This window comes from Lethenteron reissneri, chromosome 13 (assembly GCF_015708825.2).
Source record: "Lethenteron reissneri isolate LAM-NWPU_2019-01 chromosome 13, ASM1570882v1, whole genome shotgun sequence".
NCBI lineage: Eukaryota > Metazoa > Chordata > Hyperoartia > Petromyzontiformes > Petromyzontidae > Lethenteron > Lethenteron reissneri.
The window spans coordinates 4,700,372-4,727,375 of NC_083791.1; the positions used below are offsets into that span (position 1 = coordinate 4,700,372).

Genomic DNA, 27,004 nt, shown 5'->3' on the forward strand with positions numbered 1-27,004 from the left:
CCACCGTTACCACCCACCGGTGGAAATTTCGAGATCCTTCCATTGTGTACCATTGCACTGTTGCCCAGAGGGCCCTGCACACCACAGGTGCACCTGCCCCGTGCCCCTCCCCTCCCCCCACTGACACGCGCTGAACGTAACAATGAATATTCATGTCGCGCGTGGCCACTCAATGCGAGCCATGTGATGTTGCGGGCTTCACGTGTCTCCTGACCGAGGGAGCGGGAAGCGGGGGGTGGAGGGTCAGTGCCTATTCAATATTCACCGTGAGCGGTGCGGGATTACTCAGGTATGGCTGCAGCGCGCGCAGCGGCAACGAGGATCATATCGCTGCTCGTCCTGCCACTATGCGTGACAGGTGTGTATGCCACTGGCGGTGATACATTCTCCGTTGTGCTGTGGAGAAGGAACCATTGCCCGAAACGTCGCCTGTGTATCTATATGTTTCTCTTTTAAAGGCACTCCGTTTGGTAAATAGGCACACAGTGGCTGTAAGTGATCGATGTTGGGTGCCACACTGAAACAACACGATCTTAGCGGTGTTGTTATGTCGTGTTGTTCATGCGCTTCGGCAGCTGGGTATTGTTGTATTGTTGTTGCCGTGGCGTGGTGTGATACTCGTACTAACACCTTTATAATAAGCCAAAGAAGATCAATGTAGACGTAAAGTACAATTATAGAACGAAAATTCTGATAATGTCCAAATCTAAAAAAAAATTTACGCTGTACGGTATTGTGATGTATTTTTTTCATAAAGGATGTTGCCTCGCTAAAAGTAAAACGCGTGTTTGTGTTAGTAGTGTATGTACTATCTATCTTGCCTCTTGTTTGACGGTGTGAACAGGCGTGCAACTTCACAATGCAAGAGCCATTGTCCGCAATGCCGCCTATTTTTTTGTTTTCATTTTGAGACCACGCAGTGCTACTGACGAATGCGTCGCTAATTGTCACCCGTGCGTTGCTGCCATCACGACAGCGGCACGGCATTAGGACACACATCAACAGCGCGGTATTTGTGTTGTTCAAATATCAAGTGCAGCACTGTATTTGATACGCAAGTACACTGTTGTCTTGAGTCGCAGTCGCCACGGTTGATGCAAGTCGGCGTCTTCACCTCAATGTGCGATGAGCAGTCGATAGGAAGTAGGCACAGTGGAGGTGAAGCGGGCCTTGAACAGGACACGAGGGATGATGAACGATGGGTCAAGAGTAATAACGGAGCGGCAGCCAAGGAATGGAACGCATTCGAGAGGACGCTCAGCGCAGAGATGGAGCAATGAAATCGGCCAGCCAGGCGGTCACATAGCCGGGTCGTGAGGGGGTGGCGACTGCTTGAGGAGGCCTTCATCCAGCAGTCAATTGACCATGGCTGAGAATGGCGAGACACGCGGTGTGTGCGTGCATCGCTGCTAGCCGCTCTTGACCTTAGTCCCTCGCTCGCTAGATAGGACACGACAGGAATTCTGTCTTTGAGTTGTGCGCCTTTTGGCGTCATCTGGTCCAACCCATGTGAGACTAGGCTCTAAGGAAAGCTGTCTTGGGTGTGGACCAATCAACTTCAAGGACAGTGCACGTTATCAGAGTTATGTTTTTTGTTTGCATTATGACTGCAGGTATTGTGGTCTATGCAAACATGACTCCTTGTAAAAAGGTGTCAGTTTTGTTGCCAGATAGAAGGGTGAAAAACCAATTATCATGAATTCTGTGTTGAGGCAATTGCCAGCAGCTTGTCACATTGTGGTGAGCGGTAGAGTACCGGCTAGCGCACTGCACTACCAACCTGAGTCACGCTCACGGCCAACACCAGTGACGATCATCTGAACCTGCCCTGGGCCTCCCTTGGGTTCGATTCAGCCTCAAATGAGAACCTGGTGCGGTGTGTAGACATCGCGCCACTCAGGAGACGAAGGCGGACTGGCTTGGTGCCGGTCATCGTGTGCCGTACCGGCCTTCGTAGGTGCTACTCGCTCACAGCACTTGCCCCAACACTCTGTCAAGGCTACACAGGGGATCGTTACCTTTGTCTATTGAGCTTCTGCCAAAGCTATGAAGGGGGGGAGAGGCGTAGGGATGGGTCTTTGACTAATACGTAGCATGGTGCTGCTGCACGTATTCCGGCAGGAGCAGCAGGGAGCCTGCAGCTGGACGTGCCAGCCACCGTGCACGTGCAGCTGGGGCAGACGCTGGAGGTGCCGTGCAAGCGGGCCGACGGCAAGGAAGCCGCATTCGAAGCCGTGCTCGAGTGGTTCTTCGTAAGCCCAGCCCAAAGACCACCAGACAAGTCCCTGCGCCGTTGGCCCAAACCAAAAAAAATATAAATATTGCCTTCTCGGTACCCAGCCACGGTGACGAATTACCGAAAGTGATTTTACCGTAGAGCTTTTTAATCGCTGGGCGGTGGTGGCTACACACGCCCCGTCAGCACCGTGGATCACACGCAGATGTTATGAAACTCTTTCTAAGCTAAACTTTCTACTCACTGGTGGACATTGCCCACTGGTGGACACTGCCCACGGTGCTTGCCACTCGCATTTGCCACACCAGGTAGTTGCCGGCCATCCCCCTTTGGCACGTGGGCAAAGATAGGTTCCACACGTACCATCCCGTGAAGCAGGGTTATTAAGTTACATTTTCCAGCAGGCCACACAGAAACATTTTGTATAATGTGTTGGTGGGCCACATGACGTCACGACATCGTGTTGTATTTAATCACGTGGGGTCGTGTACCCGTGAGCGCTAACCCAATGTGCCCCGTGCCTCCAGGTATCTCACCTCTTTGCGTATCTCTCTTTGACGCCGATCATCATCTATTTATCTCTTGGTGAAAGTGTACTGTTTATCTCGGCAGCTCACTCCAAGATGCCTTCGCTGACTGACAGTTGAAGAAGCGTCATACAGGATTTAAGAATCTTTATTGACTTTTGTTTTATCGGTTCGTGCGAAAGTGCTGGGTGGATTATTATACCGAAGGATTGTGAGAGGTGCGGTGACTTGCGGAGGCTTTCATCCAGCAGTGGATTGACCATGGCCGATGATGGTGATGATTCCCTTTCATGCAAATGTTCTTGCCATCGAACGGTCAGAATTAGTTTTTGGATTTTTAAAATTTGCATCTTCAGAATTACTTCGACTTTCTTACCACAATAATTGGCATTTCAGTATTGTTATTAATGTAGTATTTAATTAGATTCCCCTCTTAAATGTGGATGTATTGAATCCTTATCATGTTTGATCTGCCTGGTTTGGCGCAGTGTTTTAGCAGTTAGGGGTTGACTCAGCCCAGCCCTTGTTTCCCTTCTGGTAAATTAAATGAGTTGCATTTTGTAGGAAGTCAGCAGCGTCTGTTCTTACTCACGCCATAGGACTTTGGAATTTCCATCACTGGCTCAGACCCATAAACGGGAGAAACCACTTTTGGATTTTAATTTCATAATATTTGATGAGCGTGGAGGGGTGAATTAGCAGTTAGCACATTGCACTACGCACCTGGCAGACCGAGTTAAATTTATAGCCACGGTTAGCATCAGTGGTGGGCAATAAATCAACCAGTCCCGACCCATTCCGCTTGACCAACCCACACTGACCAGCCTGGTGAAGTATGGTCAAACAACCCCCATAACCGACACGGTATGGGGAGCCTTTTACGAATAATGGTTTGAATAAGCATTAAATTGATGTATTCTCGATGGTGTCCATATCTCACTCACCTCATTCGCTCTTGCATATCTGCAAATCTCCGTCCTCTGTGGCCTCCCTTTGCTTTGATATGTTTACGAGTGAATGAAAGAAAATTACGGGCATTAAAAATACATTTGCCATCTCAACCAGGGTGACCCTGTAGCCATTCCAATTGTATAATTATTTTATTTTAAGAATAATGCCTGTGTCACAGAATCACAACATAATACAATTGAGTGAGTGTTGGCAGTGCAATTGACATCCTTTATGTGAAGGCTTTTATGCACAGAGGTCGATCTTATAATCAACCGGTTCGCTTTTAGTAAAATGATCAGATGTGGTAAATGCAACTCTGTCACTCCGATCATGAGATTTACCTATGTTCCAGGCCTCACCGTTGCTGTTTCCCCTGCCATCTTCTCATACGAGTGCACCACCGCTTAGCGTTTTGTGCAAAAAGACAACCTCTATTGATTGCCCACGAATATGTTGCTGAGGCTCGTGGTTCAGTCCCCAGCAGCTCACCCTGGTTATTACTGTGGTGAGTATCAGATGGAAAGAGAGGTGCCGTCCGCTTCGCAGTGGACGTTAAAGATCCCACGGTGTCAAGCGAAACGAGTCGGCCGTTATTCGCCAGCTTCATTGTTCAAAATGTGCCGAATCTTTGTGTACGTGTAAAAAAAGTATCCGCAGATTATTTAATCTGGATTACACCGAGCAACCCATCGTCCCCTACCGGAAGCCTCCTAATGCCCACTCGCCTTGTGTCACACAGGGGGTCTGACCTTCGTGTGTGTGTGTGTGTGCATGTGAGAAGCGATGCGAGTCACTGAGCGCGTGTGAAGTGCTCCGGATCAACAACAACAAAAACAAATCTGTCCGGGCAGGCGATGTCGTTCATTTATTTTGCGCAAATCCATCCATCCATCCCTCCCTCCCTGCCGCCCACGTCCACCTTTCTCCCTGCAGGTGGACAATGCCCGCGGCCGAGTCCCCATCCTGTACCGCAGGAACAATTTCCGTCCCCCCGTGGACGCGCCTGACTACGTGGAGCGCGCGAGCCTCAAGCCCGGAACGTCGACGCTGGTGGTGGAGGGCGCGGGCCTCCGGGACGAGCGCACCTTCGTCTGCCAGATGACGGACAGCGCCGGGGAGAGGGGCGCGGGTGCCGCCAGCGTCCGAGTCTTCTGTAAGGCGTCATCCTTGAACCGTTCACTTAACGGGGCCATCATAAGGGGGGGGGGGGGGGGTTTGGGGGGGTTAGATCGCGTTAATATAAATGTGTCGTGAAACCCGCCACCATCCGACACAGCCAATCAGCGAGGTTTGTCACGTGAATGGAACGTGCCAATTCGTTGCTTGTACAGCACGCCGGTGTGTTGGAGAGAAAGCGCACGACGTTTACAATTCGAGTAGGACGCTACGTCGGTAATGACAACTAACATCATTAGGCGACAGGCAGAATTCAGGCAGCCGTTAATGCATGCATTTTCAGATTGACATAATGAATGTTGAACTTTCTTCGCACCGTACGTAGCCAGCCATGCTAAGCTGTGTGTGCGGGGGAAGGACAACAAACAACATTTAAACACACAAAAGCATTCCACTGTATGTTGATAAGTATCTGTGACTAACCCAACCGATTATAGGTACAGATTAATACGAACCATTGTAATTTATATGACTGCAATAACCCTCCTCCAGTATTCGTGCCTGATTGGTTCACAGCGATGACATCACCATTGCTCTCTGTAACACCTAAACAGGAGGACTTCTTCACAATTCTGGCAAACGCCTGATGAAGCTGGTTGAAATTGCCAGCGAAACGTCGTACTGGAATTGTACATTTTGTGGATTTACTCTCCAACACACCGGTGTGCTGATGTAGTCATTAATTAGCACGTTTTGTTTACGTGACAACCATTACTAATTGGCTGTGTCGGATGGTGGTGGGTTAACGACACCTTCATATTTACGCAGTCTAACCCGTAAAACATTTCTTATTAATTCTTATGAATCACCTCTTAGTTTGAGACGGGCTTTTTCCCACTTTCGATAAAGCAGCGTCACGGAGTCGTGGTGGTCTTATTTAAGTCTAGTCATCACTCAGGCACGATGATAGCGCCTATGGGACCATTTTGTAATTGGGCAATACTGGCTTTATGATTAAGTATGTTGCTTGATATTTGGAGATATTCAGCCAAGGTCATCCCAACCTTTTATTTGCCTTTGGGGAAGTGAGTGTGCCGGTTAACTCTTTGAGGTCCATCAAAACCTAAACTCGTTTTCATTCGACATTTTAAATGACACTTTCGACGGATTTCATTGCCGTACTTTTGACACTGCCGCAATAACAACGAGACCTGGCGCACGCTTTGCAATCCATCCGTTTGCCTCTTCTCAATGGAATGAGGAATGTTTCCTGTGGCCAACGGTGCCAGGTTTCTCCCGGGAACTGTGCCACTTCGGTTAGGAGAGGGGGCACATAAGGGTTCATCTTCGTGGTTCTTTCGGTAAAGTCACGTAGAAGGGAAATAATAAAATAATAAAAATAAAACATAAATAAATCTATTTTTTATTAAAATAAAAATATTTTTTATTTTTATTATGTTTTCTTTCTACTATTTTATTAAAATAAAAAAATATTTTTTATTAAAATAAAAAATATTTTTTCTTTTTATTATGTTTATTTTATTTTATTATTTCCCTTCTACTGTGACTTTACCGAAAGAACCACGAAGATGAATCCCTGCAGTCACGAAAGCTTTAAATCGACACATAAGGGTTGTTTGCATCCATTACAAACACAAGATAACCGTGTGTGGTCATGGTCTATTTCAGCACTTGGAGACCTGGAAATAACTGCCAACCCCGAACCGATTGCATTAAACAACAAGACAGCATTGGTAAAACACTCCTGCCCGCATCATTATTCCTGCATCGTTCCTTATCAATAGCTGCGTACGCGTGTGTGCACGTGTGTCTTGCTTGCACTGCTATGCCCTCAAAACCTTTGCGCATGCAATCTGATTCGTCTGCACAACTTACATTTATAGACTAGCTAGGGGTGCCACGTTGGAAAGATGTTAACTACCACGCCTGGTATGAAGGAGGTCGTGGGTTTGCACGAACATGTTTGCCTGTATATTTGGAGTTTGCGTGTCTCTCTCTCTCCCCGTGGTCACGTGGATTTTTCTCCGAGCTATCTGGTTTACTTCTCCAAATTTAGAATCGACACGTGTTTAGAGTATTTGGCTGCTATACATTTCCACGTGATAAGCCACTTCGTTGGGCTATCATGTGTGGGTCAAGTCGCTTCTGAAAAAGAGCTGTACAGCTCAGTGGGCCTTACCTGGTAAAATATTTTTTTTTAAATGGTAATAGATTCATCGGTGTCCACCGTATCAATGTTGAATTTCCAGCACTTCCTCAGGAGTGTATTTGTTGATATGAGCACCGCCTTCCATTGATGAGCAGGAAACCAGTTTGATGTAAAATTGTGAGTGTTTATTTATTAAATTTCCGATTTATTTACCTCGTGACAAAAAAAAAACACGTCTGCGCATGAGAATTATCAAGTTATTTTCGAGTTCTAATTTAATATCATGAATTTCATCTGAATTCTCATCATCGATCTCATCTTCATCATCATCATCGTTCTCATGTTTTATAATGGGCAATAATGGGATCATTTCACTTGTGGAGTTGAGGGTCAGGTGACTTGCACGTGCTCAAGGCCACGCTGTGGAAGTGCTTCACGTAAAACGCGTTTATGGTACCGCCATTGCTCAAGAGTCGGCATTCGAATAAAAGTGACATAGTGATGTAATTCTAGTTTATTTCTGTTTAAAGAGACATTCATTGTAATAATTCACACTGCCCCCGCCCCCAACCCCTACCAAAGAATTGAATTGGGGGAAGGGGATAGATCTTCGTCAACACAAATGTGGGAGGCTGTTTGCTCAGCAGTGTTTTCCCAGATATAACATTTCACGTTCCGACTGCGAGTTCGTATTACATTATCACCCGGTGTGGCCGTTTCGTTAAACAGGTCACTACGTGTCAGACCAAGAACAGCTACCCACAACTGCAAATCGGCTGGTACAAAAACGGAATAGAACTCAAGAGCATCACAGGTACCGAGGTTCGGTTCGTAACAACGCCGCCCTGGCTGGGTGGATCGGAGCACAGAGGTAGTTCTGGTGACATCCTCAGTTTGCATCGGTGTTTCGGCGTTAATGTCGTCGGCACTTGGCCGGTGCGGCGACGGCTGCGCGCACACGTGGCCTGTGACCTGGCAACTCTGGGGACGAGTGTTTCGGGAGGTTGCACGAATGTTGTGACATTTACTTTTTGGTGGGCGTCGAGGATGTGCCCGCCATACCCTGGCTCGCCAGGAGAATCCTTCGCAGCACAACAAAAATGTGGACTCCACCTGTTTCCGTCATCCGCATGGGATCGAGTGTTTCCTCCTCGCACGCGTGGGGTATTCTCTTGGTACTCTGTTTTTCTCCCCACATTGTAAACACCCATTAATCGGCAGATAACACCTTAATATATAGAGGACCGCAGAGCTTGGGCAATTGTTTGGCGTCAGCTCACCACGTGACTGCCTTCCCGCCTCTCTGTTGGTTACACCTCGTGCCTCTGAGAGTCGTTCTCTGGCTTCTTCGAGAGAGAAAGAGAGAGAGCCACACTGTTCGCATTACAAGTTTAAATTATTCTTGTTTTATTTCAGTCAGAATCTTAGCCTAGTCAATGGTAACCCGTGGAAGTTTTAGTCAAAACCTAGAACCGTGGACTTCACCATGTCATTGCCTTCGTGTGTAATGTGTCAATGTTGAAACGTTACTTTAACATCACTCAGTTGGGATTACACATAGCAGCAGCAACATTGCCCCCCCATAGTGGAAACTTGGCAGTACTCTCCTGACAAAAAAATAAAGTAGAGATTCAGTGAGGCTTTCCTGGGTAAACGAGCAAAATAAAAAAAACAGGAAAATACATCTTCTTGGTTCTTTCGGTAAAGTCACGTAGAATGGAAATAATAAAATAATAAAAATAAAACATAATAAAATACAATTCTCACGACGTTTCGGCCACAACGCAAGCAGCCGTCCTCAGGTGAAGAACAGGTCTGTCGAGAAGACAGAGTCTGACTGAAACACCCCAGGCTTGGAGCGTCTATTAAAGCTGGGTTGGAGGTGGAAGAGGAGAATAAACATTTTTATCACAGGCCAGCGTGTGCTCGTGTTTAAATGCAGGATATCAGCGGTGTCAGGGGGTGGTAAACGAGCCGGAACGTCGCTGTGGGAGGAGCCAAGGACAAGTGTAGCGGCGAGTAGCATCCACGTCGTTCCCTAATTACTCGCGAGGAATATGTGGCGGATATTCTCGTGAATAGTACATTTTCACTGATAATGATATTGGCCTACGAAAATGTATATTCTTAGTGAATTACCTAAATAAGCTTAATCTAGATTTGGAGGCTTCGTCACTGCAGGGATTACTTTTTGGTTCTTTCGGTAAAGTCACGTAGAAAGAAAAATAATGGAAACGCAATCGCAATCGAAACGTCGTATTCTATTATTAAATTAGTTTTTTTTTTCTACGTGACTTTACCGAAAGAACCACGAAGCTTTATCTCACCAATTGATCTCTCATCACTATATCCCATCACTTTGTCTCATCACATTCTCTCATCACTTTATTTCTCTCTCTCTTTCGATGCAGTCGTGTAGCGTTCCAAATGCGATTCCCGAATAGCCAAAAATCGCGGAAAGCAAGTTCGTGAATAACGAGGGAATACTGCATATCTATCAATATCATTCGCAAGTGTCTGTCCGTCATGCTCTGGATCTCCCAAAGTGTACGTGGAAGAAAAACACAAGTACAATTGTGTGGAATTCATCTTATTATGTTTTATTTTTTTATTTTATTACTTCCTTCTACGTGACTATACCGAAAGAACCAAGAAGATGAATCCCTGCAGTCACGAAAGCTTTAAATCGAAAAATTGTGTGGAAATTCTGCGAATATACATAAATATATATCTAACGTTGATTTATCAATTTAAATGAACATAAAACTAAATTAATGTCAGTTTAACACGTAGGCTTTTACGACCACTCTCATCCATAATATAGGCTTGTTTTGGCTTAGATCGCGTAAATATGAATGCGTCGGTAAACCCATCAGTTAAAAATGCATGTGTCAGTCCATTGTGTGTCAGGCTCAGTTGGTACGGTCCAGATCTGGGGGGAGGATGGAATACGAAAAGTGAACGGGCGGGTGTGTGCGGACAGGTTTCGCTTTGTCCCCGCAATGAGTTACCCCCCCCCCCGTCTCATTGTGTCTCTGTTGCAGTTGGTACGGTCTAGATCTGGGGGGAGGATGGAACACGAACGATGAATGGGCGGGTGAATGCGGGGGGGTATTATTCTTTGGTTCTTTCGGTAAAGTCACGTATAAAGAAAAAATAATAAATTAAATAATTATTTAACAATTATTAATTACATAATTATTTAATTTATTATTTTTTCTTTATACGTGACTTTACCGAAAGAACCAAAGAATAATTCCTGCAGTCACGAAAGCTCCAAAGTTAAGAATGCGGGGGGGTTTGGCTTTGTTCCAGGCATGCCTTACCCACCGCCCCTGTCTTCGCAGCGATGAGCATGAGTCTGCAAGCCAATGGGCTGTACACGCTGTCCTCCAAGCTGGTGTACGTGGTCACCAGGCCGGACCGCGGCGCTACGTACCACTGCGCCGTGTCGTACAGGGCCGACGCAGAGGCAAAGTCCATCCAGTCGGACGGCGTGAAGATCAATCTGCACTGTGAGTATCGCCTGTAACCAAATTTGGAATTTAGGATAGAATAATATAGAGTGCGTATGTTCAACTTCTTTCGCACCGTACGTAGCCAACCGTGCTAGGGAAGGACAAGAAATTGTTACGGAAAGGCGGATAATTATGGAAATGTGTACCTTGTATTCTAGTTGTAGTGCCTTACGCCGGTAATGGTTTTGATCGTCCACGAAACTAATGGTCCACCCTAAACCGCATCCACTAAACCATGGCGGATGCAGAAACCTGATGCACAAATAGAAAATGAAAACTCTCCAGTAGTAGTGTGCGACTCTGGTCATCCAGAACAGACCGTACAACGTGTAACGATGCAATGCCCCGATCCAGAAACACGGAGACATCACAGCGACGATGCACCACTCCGCTGCTCCTGATGCGGTTATCTGGCTTGACGACCTGAATGTGACATAGTAGTCATTGCTCTGCGTCTACATCAGCCGTACAGAAGAAGAAAAAGTTGAATAAATTTTGACTTAAAACTTTCGTGACTGCAGGAATTCATATTCTTGGTTCTTTTGGTAAAGTCACGTGAATAAAAAATTAGACATAAAAAAATAATAATAAATAAATAAATAAAATGTTAAAGCAAAAAAACACGACGTTTTGATCGCAACATAAGCGGTCTTCATCAGGCGGAGAAGCGTCGTGGTTTTTTGCTTTATAAATATTTATTTATTATTATTTTATTTTTATTTTCTACCCACGTGACTTTACCAAAAGAACCAAGAATACGAAAAAGTTGTCGATAATCCACGGATTCACCAAACTGAGTGTTTCGTCTCGTCCATGCTGCCTTCCGCCACCACCCAGGGCAGGTCACGCACCGCTTCTCGGCGCGTTTCCTCCCTCGCCCTGCTCCCAAGCTCTGGCCGTAACCTTGCTCTATTCAAGTAACGCGTCAACTTCATCTTCTTGGTTCTTTCGGTAAAGTCACGTAGAAGGGAAGTAATAAAATAATAAAAATAAAACAAAATAAAATAAAATAATTCTTCAGCTGAAGACGGCTGCTTGCATTGTAGCCGAAACGTCGTGAGAATTATTTTATTTTGTTATGTTTTATTTTTATTATTTTATTACTTCCCTTCTACGAGACTTTACCGAAAGAACCAAGAAGATGAATCCCTGCAGTCACGAAAGCTTAAAATAGAAATGTAATTATTTAATTATGTTTTATTTTTATTATTTTATTACTTCCCTTCTACGTGACTTCACCGAAAGAACCAAGAAGATGAATCCCTGCAGTCACGAAAGCTTCAAATCGAAATTTAACGCGTCAACTCTTAAACCGTTACATCTTTCCACAGTGCCCTTCGCTGCTGGCAGTTTTGGGCCTTGTGCTCAGGAAATATTGTTTCCAAAAAAATGTTGATATTTTTGACAAAAATCCTCACTCCAAGCCAGAGAAAATCGCGTGAGAAACGAAGTCAAAATACGTCCTGTGGCCCCATGGGACTCTGTGCGAACGCGTGTTCCCCGTGGGGCAGACCCACCGGACAGAGTCGTGCTGTCTGTCGCGTCACCGACGGTGGCCATCAAGGAGAGGGATGACGTCATGCTCAAATGCACTACCGATGCAAACCCCCCGCCCAACTACAGCTTCTTCAGGGTGAGTTGCTGCTGCACTTGCTACGGACGCTGTACGGGCTGCACTTTCCGCACCAGCTGCACTGACTGCACATGCTGCTGCATGTGCTTCTAGTGCTGCACATGCTGCTGCACTTGCTGCTACTGCTGCACGGACTGCACAAGCTGCTGCACGTGCTGCTACTATTGCACATACTGCACATGCTGCACATGCTGCTACTGCTGCAATGAATGCACATGCTGCTACACATGCTTCTAGTGCTGCATGGACTGCACAAGCTGCTGCATGTACTGCTTGTGCTGCACATACTGAAAATGCTGCTGCACATGCTGCACAAAAGGCACATGCTAGTGTTGCACATGTTAAACATGCCGTTGGTGACGCACGTACCGCACAACTGCTGCACTTGCTGATACTGTGGTTGACACGTGTTGGGGTTCGCTGCTGTGTTATCATATTCTCAGTATTTAAAGATGCAATCTTTTTTTTTCTGATGAATTTCTGCTAAAAAGTTGGTGGTGTGTCTTCTAATCTGGCATGTGGCCACGAACAAGCCACCTGGATATGCAAGTTACAATTTGTAACTTTCTGACCCATCCCTACTGGGACACATGTGAAAAAGAGCTGCATAGCTCATCGGATTCCTCTAGTATAAATAAAGATTCTGATTTCCGACAGTTGTGCTTCCCATCCAATCTTGATGCCACTCAAATGGATTTCGAGGCCGAATGTTCCCCCTCTTCGTAGCAACTCTCCGCCACGAAGAAGCGCCGTGGCCAAAAACACCGTCGCCTTTTGAAACATGTTGTCTTTTTTTTTTTCCCACGGCGAAGTGTTATTGACGATTGCGGCGACCTTTTCGTTATTTGTGCTCGTGCCCACCGCTCGGGCTTGGGCAGACGTTTTTAATGTGCGGGCCGGTCGTCTGTGTGAATTACCGTGTGGGGGTTGAGATTGTTTGAAATGCTCAAGGGTTGACGAAACACCACAAGGGGTGCGCTTCGCGACGCCGCGTTTGATTGCCTCTGGCCGCGCCGGCGTCTGCCGCAATTCCTGGCCTTCTTTTCTTTTTTCTGAGCAACGTCCCATGCGGACGGGCACTTTTTGTTTTCCTTGCCACCTCTTTTACGCTGTGGTGGTAAAGCATTGGAAAGAAGAAAAAGAAACCCGGCTTGGTTGGTGGCACCGATGCGAATCTTCTCACCGCTGAGACGGCCTTCCCGCAATGGACAGTTCATAATAGAGGAGGTTTCGGAGCAAGATCGTGTCAATTCTAGATTTGAAGCTTTCGTGACTGCAAGGATTCATATTCTTAGGTTTTTTTCGGTAAAGTCACGTAGGTAAAACATTAAAATTAATAAAAGTAAAATAAAATAAAAATCACGACGTTTCGGAGGCAACGGATGACGGAGACTTGTGTTGCCTCCGAAACGTCGTGATTTTATTTGATTTTACTTTTATTAATTTTAATGTTTTACCTACGTGACTTTACCGAAAAAACCTAAGAATATAAGATCGCGTAAATATAAATGTGTCGTTAAACCCGCCACCACCCGACGCAGCCAATTAGTATGGGTAATATTGGTCGCGAAAGCTTACGTGTTCAACTAAACGGACAGTTGAGTTCCCATGGCTGCCAGCTGGGAAATGAGCATTGGACTTTCGAAGAAATCGTGACACCATGAAAAAACGCCGATTGATTAAATGGTGGATTACTTTGATGTATATGTATATATTTTTTTTTTAAGTCCAGAAGAGAAGATAGCAGGGAAAATGTTGTTGTTGTTGTCGATATAATTCAGCAAAAACGGTTGCGCTGGGTGGCACACGTGCTGGACCGGGGAGGGGCGATTGCCTAAACCAGGGGGAAAATAACAAGAAAGAGACATTTTTTTTTCAAATTCGGTAAAACAACTGTCAATATTTCAAGAGCCGCAGAAATGAATGTGAATACGAAACGGTGATCATAAATAACTATCATCACGAAGCAGTCCTCAAAGAGCCGCGTGTGGATCCGGAGCCTGCAGTTTGCCGACTGGCCTAGACAGACATATTGGAGTGATCTCCTGACGCACAGATTCCAGATTAAAAGTATGCTGCGGACACTAATACACAACCCAAACATGTGCACGGTGTCAATGAGTTACACACACACACCTACATGGATTATAAAGACACACCCCCGCCTGTTGCTTAGAGAAATGCAGGTGAAGGAGTGTCTTATCTGAACCGATCCTGGGCCTCCCCTAGGTCGACTCAGCCTCACATGAGTACCTGGTGCAATTTATAAAGGTCACCACAACAGAGACAAAGGTGGGCCACCCCTCGTGTGTGCTGTGGCAGCCTTCATCGGTGCTCGCTCACATCACTTGCCCCGAAAGTCTGTTGAGGCTACACGGGGGATCTTTGTCTTGTCTTGTCTTATGGTTCATAGAATATGGTAGTACTTGGCTGATCAAATGTTTTAAGTCAACAGCGGCTGACCGTCACGGCTGCCAATGGAGATGTGTGGTGCCCTCACTTCTCACTTGGTCCCTGTACCATCTCTACCCACCCCCCTTGCCCTCTTCCCCCCCCCCCTCCATGCCCTCTTTCCCCCCGTGCCTCCCGTGCCCTCTGTCCCCCCCATGCCCCCTGTCCCTTATGCCCCTTTGTTTCCCCTGTGCCCTCCCCCCCCCCATGCCCTTCTGTTCCCCCGGTGCCTCCAATGCCCAGGTATTTGCGGATGGCAGGGCGGAGGTGGCGGGTAAGGTGCGGGGCGGGCTCCTGATGCTGCGCGGAGTCTCGGCTGACATGAACGGACTCTACATCTGCAGGGCGAATGCCACCGGGAAGTGCACGGGGCACAGTGCCATGTCCTCGCCCATCAACGTCACCATCAACTGTGAGCTCGCCTCGCCCTCCCCCTGTGCTCCGCTTACTGCAAAGACTCTTTAACAGCATCGTCAGCATATTCTTAGGTTTTTTCGGTAAAGTCACGTAGGTAAAAATTTTTTTTTTATAAAAGTACAATAAAAAACACTTGATACAGCTACCGTGCTGTGACGGTTCCACCTGAAGACAGGAAGCTTGTGTTGCCTCCGAAACGTCGTGATTTTTATTTTATTTTTATTTTACTTTTATTAATTAAAAAAAATTTTACCTACGTGATTTTACCGAAAAAACCTAAGAATATGAATCCTTGCAGTCACGAAAGCTTCAAATCTAGAAGCATCATCAGCCATGATCAATCCACTGGTGGATGAAGGCCTCCCCAAGCAATAGCCATCTACCTTTTACCTTCATGCGAACATAACCGCATCGCTTCGTATCCTCAGTAAGATGTCCCGTCGGACACGTTCAATTCCTGGTCAAGTCACAATTGAAAGCTCACAAGATCCAATCTCAGCTAAGAGTCACATGAGCCCCATTCTCATTGCTCCATGTTTGTTAAAAATAAAAATGTGTACGGATTGTGGAAAGTCCAACGGTGATGGTTTTTTATTGAAACTCACGACACCGGTGGTGGACTTTCCATCACTGGCTCATGGCCACCAAATGTAAATAATTATCTCTGGCCAAATGCTTCTCTTAGCAGGAAGATGCCATCATTTGCTAGGTTACTAACGTAGTCGTCGTATTGTGTCTGACCCCTGCTTCAGATATTGATCCGCTGAATCTGGTTCCCTTCGGACCGCTGACCGTGAGGGCTGGGGTCAGGGTTCACGTCACCTGCCAGAGTTCGGGCTCTGGACCTCTCTCGTACCGCTGGATCAAGGTCGAACTTTTGCCTGGTGTCAATACAGTTATACAAACCTGGTCTCACACACACTCCGCTTGCCTACTGGATCACAAGACGCAGCGCCCAAAAGGCGTTCCTTCAAATTACAGGCAACAAAGGTGCATCACACACACTCCGCTTGCCTACTGGATCACAAGACGCAGCGCCCAAAAGGCTTTCCTTTAAATTACAGGCAACAAAGGTGCATCACACACACTCCGCTTGCCTACTGGATCACAAGACGCAGCGCCCAAAAGGCTTTCCTTCAAATTACAGGCAACAAAGGTGCATCACACACACTCCGCTTGCCTACTGGATCACAAGACGCAGCGCCCAAAAGGCTTTCCTTTAAATTACAGGCAACAAAGGTGCATCACACACACTCCGCTTGCCTACTGGATCACAAGACGCAGCGCCCAAAAGGCTTTCCTTCAAATTACAGGCAACAAAGGTGCATCGTATACTCTGGAGAATACGGTATGGTTTTTTATGCAAAGATAAAGTTCCTCAGACATAAGTCCCTTTCTCAAATGATTATAGGCAGAGCTATGCCACCCTTGGTTTATACCTGCACCATATTTTTTTATTAATGTTGCAATTTTTCCGAATTGTATCCCAATTGTGCTCTTGGTGTCTCATCGCGGGAATGAAGTAACCTTTGAGATCTCTCACAGAGCAGTGCGACTCTTCGTGTGTGAGACCGTCCCACGGAAGCGAATATCCCAGAGCTACCTCTGGGATCCCTTCATCTGACTTCTGGTCCAGTAGAGGGCAGCACTTTCCCACCCGCACTGCCACCGAGAGGAATGTTCGTCGCATGAGCTGCAATTTAGCCAAATGCAGTTCAGAATTTCAAATTTTCATTACGTTTTTTTTTTTACGAAAGTCGTTGGTTACCGGGCTGAGACCATAAATTCATTGCACTAACCGAGGACCCCAGCGGTGCCAGCTTTGCACTGTTACCTCCAAGCCACCCAAGTCCCTCACCCGCGCCTCTCGCTACAAAAGCGTTCATTCAGACGCTGTCTTTCTGTCAGCCCTGTTCTTCACCTGAGGACGGCTGCTTGCGTTGTGGCCGAAACGTCGTGAGAATTGTATTTTATTATGTTTTATTTTTATTCTTTTATTATTTCCCTTCTACGTGACCTTACCAAAAGAACCAAGAAGATGAATCCCTGCAGTCACGAAAGCTTTAAATCGAAATTTAAGCGTTCATGGTTGTTGACGTTTGTCTTCTCGGGTGTTGTTGTTGTTGTTGTCGTCGTCGTCGTTCAGGATGGCACGACTGTGTCACACTCGACAAAGGTCGTCATAGAGAGTGCACAGTTCAGCGATGCTGGCGTCTACACCTGCAATGCCTGGCTGCTGGCTCACCCGCACATCACCGCCAGCGAGAGCGTCAGCGTGCTCGTACAAGGTACAACTGGCAGTAACAATAGCAAGGTGGCCAACGGCAGTGACAATAGCAAGGTATCACACAATCTCGTTATCATCTGCTATAAAGAAGGACCGAGGCCCAAAATGCCGCTTATTATATACAGTACCTTTAATTTTAAGGCCGTATTTTTGACAAATGTTTAAATAAAGTTTTATTTTTGCTTGTGTACCACTGCCAACGTAGTATCACCAAAGAATGTGTTACCTTTACATTATGGGTGTTTTTTGTGTTGCATTCTGGGTAAAAATATAAGCAGAACTCCATCCTGTATATCTCGACATGTAAATTGAAATGTGTTTTATCCCATCAGCCTATTGGCTTTCCAGACGATTATGTACTACATGTATGTAACACTTCTTTCACGCCATACATAGCCAACCGCGCTAATCGAAGGTGCGGGGGAAGGACAATAAGTAAGCAAACTCTGGACCGGTGTTGCCCTTCTGGGTTCTCATCAGTCGAGTCACAAATTTGACGGTGCTTTTTGTTTCCGGCCATTTGACATGTTGGACCTTTGGGCCTGTGCTCAGCATAACAATATACATGTTGTGAAATTGAATCATGGAATCACATCGTGGCAGATGTTAATGGCTGGGTGAGGCCTTGATCCAGCAGTGGCACAATCATGGCTGATGGTCGTGTCGTGAAGAAATGTAATCGCTGCAAGGATTCATATTCTTAGGTTTTTTTGGTAAAGTCATGTAGGTAAAAAATTCAAATTAATAAAAGTAAAATAAAAATCACGACGTTTCGGAAGCAACACAAGCTTCCGTCTTCAGGTGGACCAGTCGTGATTTTTATTTTATTTTAATTTTACTTTTATTAATTTTAATTTTTTTACCTACGTGACTTTACCGAAAAAACCTAAGAATATTATTTTTATTTTACCAGTTAAGGGCCACTGAGCTCTATTGCTCTTTTTTAGAATCGACCTGGCCACAAATTATAGCTCAATATGGTGGCTTATCATGTAGACATTTATCGTAACCGAATACTCTAAACACAGGGTCGGGATCGAATCCACGACCTCCTGCATACCAGGCGAGGTAGTTAAGATCTCGCCATTGCGGCGTACTAGTAGCGATAGGGGCATCTTTATTTTGTGTGTGTGTGTGTGCACGACCACAGGAAAGCCTCACATCCTGCGTGATGAGGACGTGTACCTCCAGAATGAGGGAAGTGCCCTCTCCCTGGTGTGCGAAGCAGTCGGCTTCCCCAAGCCCAACATCAAGTGGAGCCACGCTGGAAGGCCTGTACGCCCCCTCGTCCTTCTGTTTACATCTTTAAAATGTTTATTCTTTGGGTCTTTCGGTAACACAAGCGATCGCCATCCTCCTGATGACGATCGCTTGTGTTGCGATCGAAACGTCGTAGTTTTTTGTTATTTTCTTTGAACCTATCTACGTGACTTTACCGAAAGACCCAAATAATATGAATTGCTGCAGTCACGAAAGCTTTAAGTCGATCTTTCAAATGTGTTTGATTCCAAGCATCAGCAGCATATGTTAAGCGAGCAAACTCTGGACAGGTTTTGACCTTCTGGGTCTCAACGGCAGAGTCGGCCTTGTTTACCAAATGCGCGTGTTGAGTTGATGCGAGAGGTGCGTGATAGCTCTGTGTTTTTTTCCTTGTTGACAGAGCAACACCGAGAGCATAAAAGACAACAAGCTCACAAGCGAACTGAAGGTCAGGGTAGCAGATGACCTGCGGTACGTCACGTGCAACGCATCGAACCAGTATGGGGCAGCGGTGAAAGTTTTTCATTTGCAACATCCGTCAGGTGAGCAGTGAGCAAGTGCATCCCACCTGTAAGAACGCTTGCATTGTTGTTATTGTTGTTACCGTTTCACATGCGCATCATAACCGTACGATGTCATGCTTTCCACAGCAGCAGAAGATGCGTATATAATCGTTCTGGCTGTCGCTGCAGCACTACTCATAATAGGATCCGTTGCGTTCATCATGTGGCGAAAAAGGAGGCATCGTTATAGAAGGTAAAGTGAATGAGTGGTCGTGATCAGAGCACTGCATTGCGACACGTGGGCCGTCTTTAATCATTCGATTGCTAAAAAAAAAATCCCAAATATGAGACACAATTCAAAACATTTCATTCTCAGCATATATTCTGGTGCATAAAGGTCACATTTTATTGGAAAGAATATGGACCGCTGTGTAACTGTCAAACTCTTGGTCATTATGTTGGACACTGGGCCCGTGCTTGCGAATAGAATGATAGAAACATTAACTTCTTTGAGCAAGCGCACGAAATGTCCTGTGCACCAGAAATATCGCAAAATTTAACTGTAAGCTGCCTTTCCATCCCACTGTTGACTTTGCTAAACTCCATGCGGACCCAATGGGGCTCTTCCTCATACAAACGATGCTCTGTCATTTGATCCAGTTGTATTTATTCGTGATCCCACTAAAAGATTTAGACTCATATAGTGCTCCATTGTAGACCACATAATCAAGTAAAATCCACTTGGCGAGAATGCATCACATTTGGAGAAACAAAGATGACATATTTAGGGGCCGTCCATAAATGACGTCACGCACCTGGGGGGGGGGAGGGGGTCAGACATTTGTGACGATGTGTGACGAGGGGGGGGGGGGTTTGAGAAATGTGACGTCACATAAAAATTCGCAACTTTAAATAAATATAGACAACGCGTTCTACTTTATTAAATAGACTTTTAAATAAATGTTTTCTCCTACAACATCAGAGTGCAGTGCCACATTAAATACTCACTACAATGACAATAGTTTAAAGCGATTTGAAGCATGTTTTTTTTTTGGGGGGGGGGCAGAGCTTTGTGACGTCATATTTAAGGGGGGGGTCTGACTTTTTGTGACGCCGTGTGACGAAGGGGGCGGGGGGGGGGTCAAAAATCGTCCAAAATCGCGTGACGTCATTTATGAATGGCCCCTTAGCAAATTGACACTGAATATAACTTGGGAATAATTTTGGATTTGATTTCACAGTTTTTACGTTTTGATGGACACAATTGTCACGGGGTGGGTTCAATCAATGTCCTTTTAATTACGTTTCTGAAAACATTCTACCAGTGTATATTAAAATAAAGATACCTACAGATCAGGCAAAGTGTTTGATGCTGCTGCTGTATTGGCAATGATGCACAAGCACGATTCGTCAATAACCCTATGGCCTTAAAAGTAAAAAAAATGGTAATGGGTGACGTTTCGGGTAATGACCCTTCTTCACAGCATGTACATCTCACACTTAGGGATGAGTTATTTTTATTTATTTTTTATTATTTTTTATTTGTAGGGACTATTGTGTTTTCTTTTATCTTTCTTGGACGTTCTCATCACTTGCATGGTGCTACAAATTTACGGGCCTGCATGCCAGCAGAAGCGACGTCGCCCGATACCACGTAACAATGTATTTGGCGGGAGAATCAAGAAGTGATGTCATATTCGCGACGTCATTTCCTGGTTGTTCTGATAAATCCGAATGAAACAAAAACATGACATTCGGATAACCCAAAATTTCATATTTAGGCCTGATTTTCCTACGTTTTTCGATATAATCCCAAAATTGGGAGAACATCCAGACTAAATACCAATTGTTTAGCGGGGTGAAAGCACTCCGGCATACAAGGCCCCCATTTTTTTCTCCAAAGGGCACCTGAATATTAACAATCGTGGGTACAGTGTAATCAAATACACTATTCACCAAGAAAACACGGCGAGACAATTCACCACCGCACACCCACGGAGCAGGCACAATGAGCCCTATAAAAGCGCTCGTAAATTATACACACGTCGCTGAGTAAAGCAAGTGTCCATATAAGTTATTGTATTTTTTTGTGTGAAGATAGTTGCTCGGTCTAGTACCGGGGTCGGCAACCAAAATAACAAGGAGGGACATTTTTTTTCATCAAATTGTCTAAAAATATATAATAATTCAAGAGTCGCAATGCAATGTGAGTAAACGTCACAACGTGGTCATTTAAAGAGCCGTGGAGAGGACAGCGTTTGGCAGTTGTCCGCTTGTTAGCGCGTCCAAAACAACATACGCTTCACACTCAACTCGTTAAGTTATTCCGTGGAATAGAAATGTCGTAGCGCATATACGGCATTGCGTACATATACAGCCCCTTTGTCAATCCACTGACGGTTGGTGAGATTGCCCAGTGGGCCGGCGGAGGTTGCTTGACCATGCTCCACCGCGTGGGTCGGTAACGCACGGGCAGTACGTGTGGTGTACTCGCACACACACACAAAAAACAACCAACACTCATATACCCCAATAGCCTCTAACAAACCGCTGTGATTGAGGGCAATGGGGGGTGATGCCCCCCCCCACCACCACCCCGTTTGCCATTGAGACCATGAAAATTGGTGTTTGATATTCACCAATGAAAATACATCGAACGTCTGTATATTATTGTAGGGCCCTGTGCGAAAAAAAATATTAACCTCTTGGGAGTTTCGGGATCGTCCCAGGCCTAGATCCACCTCTGCTGCTGGGACGACGACGGCTCTTTAGCGAGCACCTATGAAGGCCTACACGGCAGCACGCGGGGTTCAATGGTGGAATCGGAGTCCTTAACATGCAGTCGGGGGGGGGGGGGAATCTCCAATTGTCACCTTGGGTCAAATTGTCCATAATAGAGGTTTTTTGGGTTAGATGACAAAAATATAAATGTGTCAAATTTCGATTTAAAGCTTTCGTGACTGCAGGGATTCATCTTCTTGGTTCTTTCGGTAAAGTCACGTAGAATGTAAATAATAAAATAATAAAAATAAAACATAATCAAATAATTCTCACGACGTTTCGGTGTTGTGGCCGAAACGTCGTGAGAATTATTTTATTATGTTTTATTTTTATTATTTTATTATAAATGTGTCGTTAAACCCGCCACCACCCGACACAGCCAATCAGTAAAGGTTGTCACGTAAACAGAACACGCTAATTCCTTACTAGTTCAGCACACCGGTGTGTTGGAGAGTAAACTCCACGACATTTACCATACGGATACAGTGACGTTTCGCCCGTAATTACAACCAGCCTCATCAGGCGACAGCCAGAGTTGTGGAGAAATGCTCTTGTCTTAAATAGAGGGGTAAAACTGTGAGCCAAGCAGGTGCGAAGAGAAGAGGGGGGGGGGGGGTTAATGCATTCACATAAATTACAATGTATCTCTGTTATTGGTTCGGTTATTCAGTTAACCAACAATGTGCATGCATAACGCGCATGCGCGATGCACGCACATTATGGTGGCGGGTTTAATAACACATTTATATTTACCCGATCTAACCCCAAAAACCTCTATCATGGATAGTATCGGTCGCGATAGCCCTCCGACTACTACGTGTTAAACTGGGTCAAGTTCTATTTCCAGAGACAAATCACGATGTCATTTCTATTCCAGTGGGGGTCGGTTAAACTCACGCGCCGCACGGGTGCGTGACACCGGCTAGCAAAGTGCACGGGGAATGACAGGACCTCTCGGTGCCCAGAGTATCACCGGCCACACTTCTTGATCCATTTAGCGGTTTTATTTTTGTCCAACGCTGGGGAGATAACACTATGTAACACGATTTTTGTTACTGGGTAGTAAGTGTTATTTCCTAATTGCATGTGCCTCAAAAGTACAGAAAATGGCTGTTATGCCCCACAAATGTTGTTTTTGTGACCAGGACTTTATGTGAAGGAATGACACAAATGCACACCACGTTTTCTAATTGAAAATAGGTAAATTTCAAAATATTACTGTCCTGGTCACAAAGCAAAGTTTGTGGGTAATAATAGCCATTTTCTGTACTTTTTAGGCATAAGCAATTAGGAAATAACACTTACTACGCAGGAACAAAAAAAATTGTTAGTGATATTGTAGTCTACGATTCAATACCACAAGGGGGCGACACGAGGACGCGCAGGGCAGAGTGCTGGAGCGAGAAAGCCATCGTGGGCCTCACGTTGAACTTTACAGCAGAATAACAACATTTAATAAAGTACTTTTATTTGATAAGGTAAAGGCCTACTGAGCTGTACAGCTCTTTATTTTTTCAGAAGAGTCCTGGCCGCCCATGACAACTCTAAACCGGCGGGTTTTAACCTGGGGGTGCACGCATCGCCTGAGGGTGCGAGATGCCCTTTCTGGGGGTGGCGAGACACGGCCAGATTGTTTAGAAAGTAAATAATCGAAAACACAAATTAAGAACGGGCACGTAAGTACAACTACTTTGTTTCACCAAACCTATCTATTTATTAGCATTTTTTAAAACCCTTTATATTAAGTTTGCTTGCTTGCTTGCGTGCTTGCGTGCTTGCTTGCTTGCTTACGACCGTGCAAATCTTTCGGTCGTTTTTTAACCCACTTCCCGTGATCCAATCGAGCTGACATTTTGCACACAGACTCGTTGTGCGAGACAATTAATGTTCGTGAAAAAAGAATTTCCAAATTTTACACTGTTTAGGGAAAACAAATTAAATATTTAATTACCAATTGCTTAATACTGTCAGACAATCATCTGGCCCATAGGTGGCAGCCATCTCAAGCCAGAGGACCAGAGGACTCTAGCCGCCACGCATATAAAGGATTTATAGTGAAACACTTTGTTTTTACGGGTTATACTTTTTTATGATTGACAACCAAAGGGACGCGAGGCTACAGTAAAAGTCAAGCACTACTCCTTTAAACGCACGTTGATTCAAAAATGTGAAGGGAAAAACCGGAGGACCCGGAGATAAATCCACACGACCACAGGGAGAACACGCAAACTCCAAACAAACATGCTTTAATCCAGCAGCCCTATTGACATTCCAGATCAAGATTAATCGGCATCGTCACGATCCATGTCCGCTGCACGTTTCGTCATGTTTTTTTTAATTTCACTTCCCTCTGTCTTGTGCCAATCTGCTCAATCAGTTCCACACCTTCTTGGCACCGACCTCTTCTTATGCTGCCCTCAAGCCATTCTCTGTTAGGTTTTCCTCTATTTCTGGTTCCTTCCATATTACTGAACAAAACACTTTTAATTTTCCTGTTGTCTACACACGTGTCCTTCTCATCGCTGTCCGCATCATCAGCTCTTCTTCTATGTGCAACCTTTAACTTAATGCTATGTTAGTCACTCTTTGGGTCCAGGTTCGATGCAATAACCTTCTGTAGCAATACATGTCGAGTGCCAATACGATATCATATCTCTGATTATAAAGCGGTGTTTGTTTAAGCAAAGCAAACCCTGCGTCAATGGGGTTAGCGTACAGTATTCTTTTGCTGTTGAATGACGTTGCATCATTCAGACGGAGTGTTCTTCCCAATAACACAAAGTTAATCCAGCTGGCACTTGTTTAACAAACCTGAATCTGCTGATGAGACCCAGAAGGGAAAAAGTTGTCCACGCTTTGTTTTCTTGATCAACAAATGCTGATTCATTATTGTTGGTCTGGAAAGCCAATAGGCCGACGGACTAAGCAATATTCGTATTTATATGCAGAAAGAAAGAATGGAGCTCAGCTTACGCTCAGCTTGGAGTGAGTGGCACGTGCCTTGTGCAATTTCAAACTGAGCAGAGATGATGATGTGTGTACTTGTACTGGTCAAACATATTTATTTCATGCCAAACATGTCCAATACACACTGCATGCAATCACGAAATGCATCGCCTGTGTTGTTTTGCAAATACTCATCAACACAAATGAAGAAATACTTAATTTGAAGCTTTCGTGACTGCAGGAATTACTATTTGGTTCTTTCGGTAAAGTCACGTAGAAAGAAAGTTAATTTAGTAATGGAATACGATGTTTCGATTGCAACACAAGCAACCGTCATCAGGTATAACTAAATTTGAGAGAGAAACAAAACACAGACACGGAGACACACAGACAGACACACAAGCAGAGAGAGACAGCACAGAGACACACAGAGAGAGACACACACCATAGACACACAGAGACCCAATGCCTCTGTGTCGAGGCCTTAAATAGAGAGAGAGGGGGTGGGGCAGAGAGAGAGGTGGGTCTGCTGGAGCAGAGAAGTTAGCATGTCAATGAGAGAGTTGTGTGGAAATCCACCCCGCGGCGGCAGGGGGAGAGAAAGAGCGAATGGACCTATGAGAGCCTGGTAAATTTTAGAGAGAGAAATAGGCCGTTTGAGAGAACAAACTTGGCAAATTTTTGAAAATGTATTACAATACAACACAGAGAGTCGGCTAACACACAGTCAACGCATAGCCTGGTTGATTACGTTCTCCAAAGATTGCTAAATTGGAAGTTAAGTGTGAAATTTGACAAACCGATGACGATTGCTTGTGTTGCAATCGAAACGTCGTATTCTATTATTTTATTTATTTTCTTTCTACGTGACTTTACCGAAAGAACCATGGAGTGCACAAATGGAGAATGAAGTGGATTTTTTAGCACGAGCTGTTTTCAATGGGTTTCACCTTTGCATACCACACAATGTGCTTTAGAAATACGTATTTGGGTAAATAACTGCTAAATATGTTTTTTAAACATCTACCAAAATACAAGTAACAATGCTACTGCGTAGGTTATTTTTTGCGGTTGCGTAGCGCTGTTATCTTGCTCTCGGCTTGCACCGCGTGCAGTTCAGCGCGATGTCTGACGTTTCCCTCGATATGCTGGGAGCTTCCCCAGGAACTCGCTCGCTTCACTCTTTGGGTGCTGGAGTGAAACGTCGGACATCACGGACAACACGCAGTACAATCCAAAAACACGTCTCAGAGTAATATGAAGTACAGTAATAATCATTCACTTTGTACACCGATCCACACCAACCAGTGTCCAGTCTGGTAAAGTATGGTAAGAAAAATTTCGATTTAAAGCTTTCATGACTGCAGGGTTTCATCTTCTTGGTTCTTTCGGTAAAGTCACGTAGAAGGGAAATAATAAAATAATAGAAATAAAACATTATAAAATAATTCTCACGACGTTTCGGCCACAACGCAAGCAGCCGTCCTCAGGTGAAAAGCAGGTCTGTCGGAAAGACAGCGTCTGGTAAAATAATTACCAGCGTGGTGTAGAGAGCCCCTATATCAAACAGCGGAGTGACAAAAGAGAATCTACAACGATGGTCTTTATCCAGCAATGCCTCACTAAGTCTCAAGACTCTTTCGAGACAATTGTCATTATTCTTAGGTTTTTCGGTAAAGTCACGTAGGTTAGAAATTAAAATTAATGAAAGTAAAATAAAAATAAAATAAAAATCACGACGTTTCGGAGGCAACACAAGCTTCCGTCTTCAGGTGGAACCGCCACAGCACGATAGCTGTATCAAGTAAGAGACATTCCAAGAACACAGTACTTGTATATAAACTGGTTGAGGGTGGGAGGAGCCAAGGTAGGCCCTGAATATTATTTTTGTGAGGGTCGGTGCGGCTGAAGCACGCTATTTTTTGCATGGTTAATAACATCTTTCCAATGATTACTAAGTTGGTACCCATCATCACGGAGAAAACCCAACCTTGCGCACGAGGTGGCTGTCGGTCAATGTTCCACACAGGTGGCTTCGACTACCCATTGCTGTGCCGCCATCTCCAGGCCCACCTCGCAGGCCACGCCTGGAACTCCCAGATATTCCCAGACACGCTCTCGCTCAAGCTCAGACCTGCCTTTAGCTCCTCTGTGCCACCTTTAGTAGAGCGGCATTGCTAACTTTGCACTATAAAAGTCATGGCCTCC

The 27,004-nt window shown here is 45.1% G+C and overlaps 1 protein-coding gene across 1 annotated transcript in view; it reads left to right on the forward strand.

Annotated features, from left to right (window-relative positions):
• The first annotated feature begins 280 nt into the window (after window positions 1-280).
• LOC133341958 (basal cell adhesion molecule-like) overlaps window positions 281-27,004 on the forward strand; it is a 33,477-nt gene continuing 6,753 nt past the window's right edge. Inside the window, exons 1-13 of the mRNA XM_061550797.1 lie at window positions 281-358; window positions 2,122-2,252; window positions 4,648-4,867; window positions 6,520-6,584; window positions 7,730-7,814; window positions 10,348-10,515; window positions 12,030-12,151; window positions 14,846-15,014; window positions 15,772-15,887; window positions 17,166-17,307; window positions 18,457-18,581; window positions 18,967-19,108; window positions 19,217-19,322. Of these exons, the coding sequence (XP_061406781.1) occupies window positions 292-358; window positions 2,122-2,252; window positions 4,648-4,867; window positions 6,520-6,584; window positions 7,730-7,814; window positions 10,348-10,515; window positions 12,030-12,151; window positions 14,846-15,014; window positions 15,772-15,887; window positions 17,166-17,307; window positions 18,457-18,581; window positions 18,967-19,108; window positions 19,217-19,322 (1,658 nt within the window). The 5' untranslated portion in view covers window positions 281-291. The remainder of the gene's footprint in view (window positions 359-2,121; window positions 2,253-4,647; window positions 4,868-6,519; window positions 6,585-7,729; window positions 7,815-10,347; window positions 10,516-12,029; window positions 12,152-14,845; window positions 15,015-15,771; window positions 15,888-17,165; window positions 17,308-18,456; window positions 18,582-18,966; window positions 19,109-19,216; window positions 19,323-27,004) is intronic.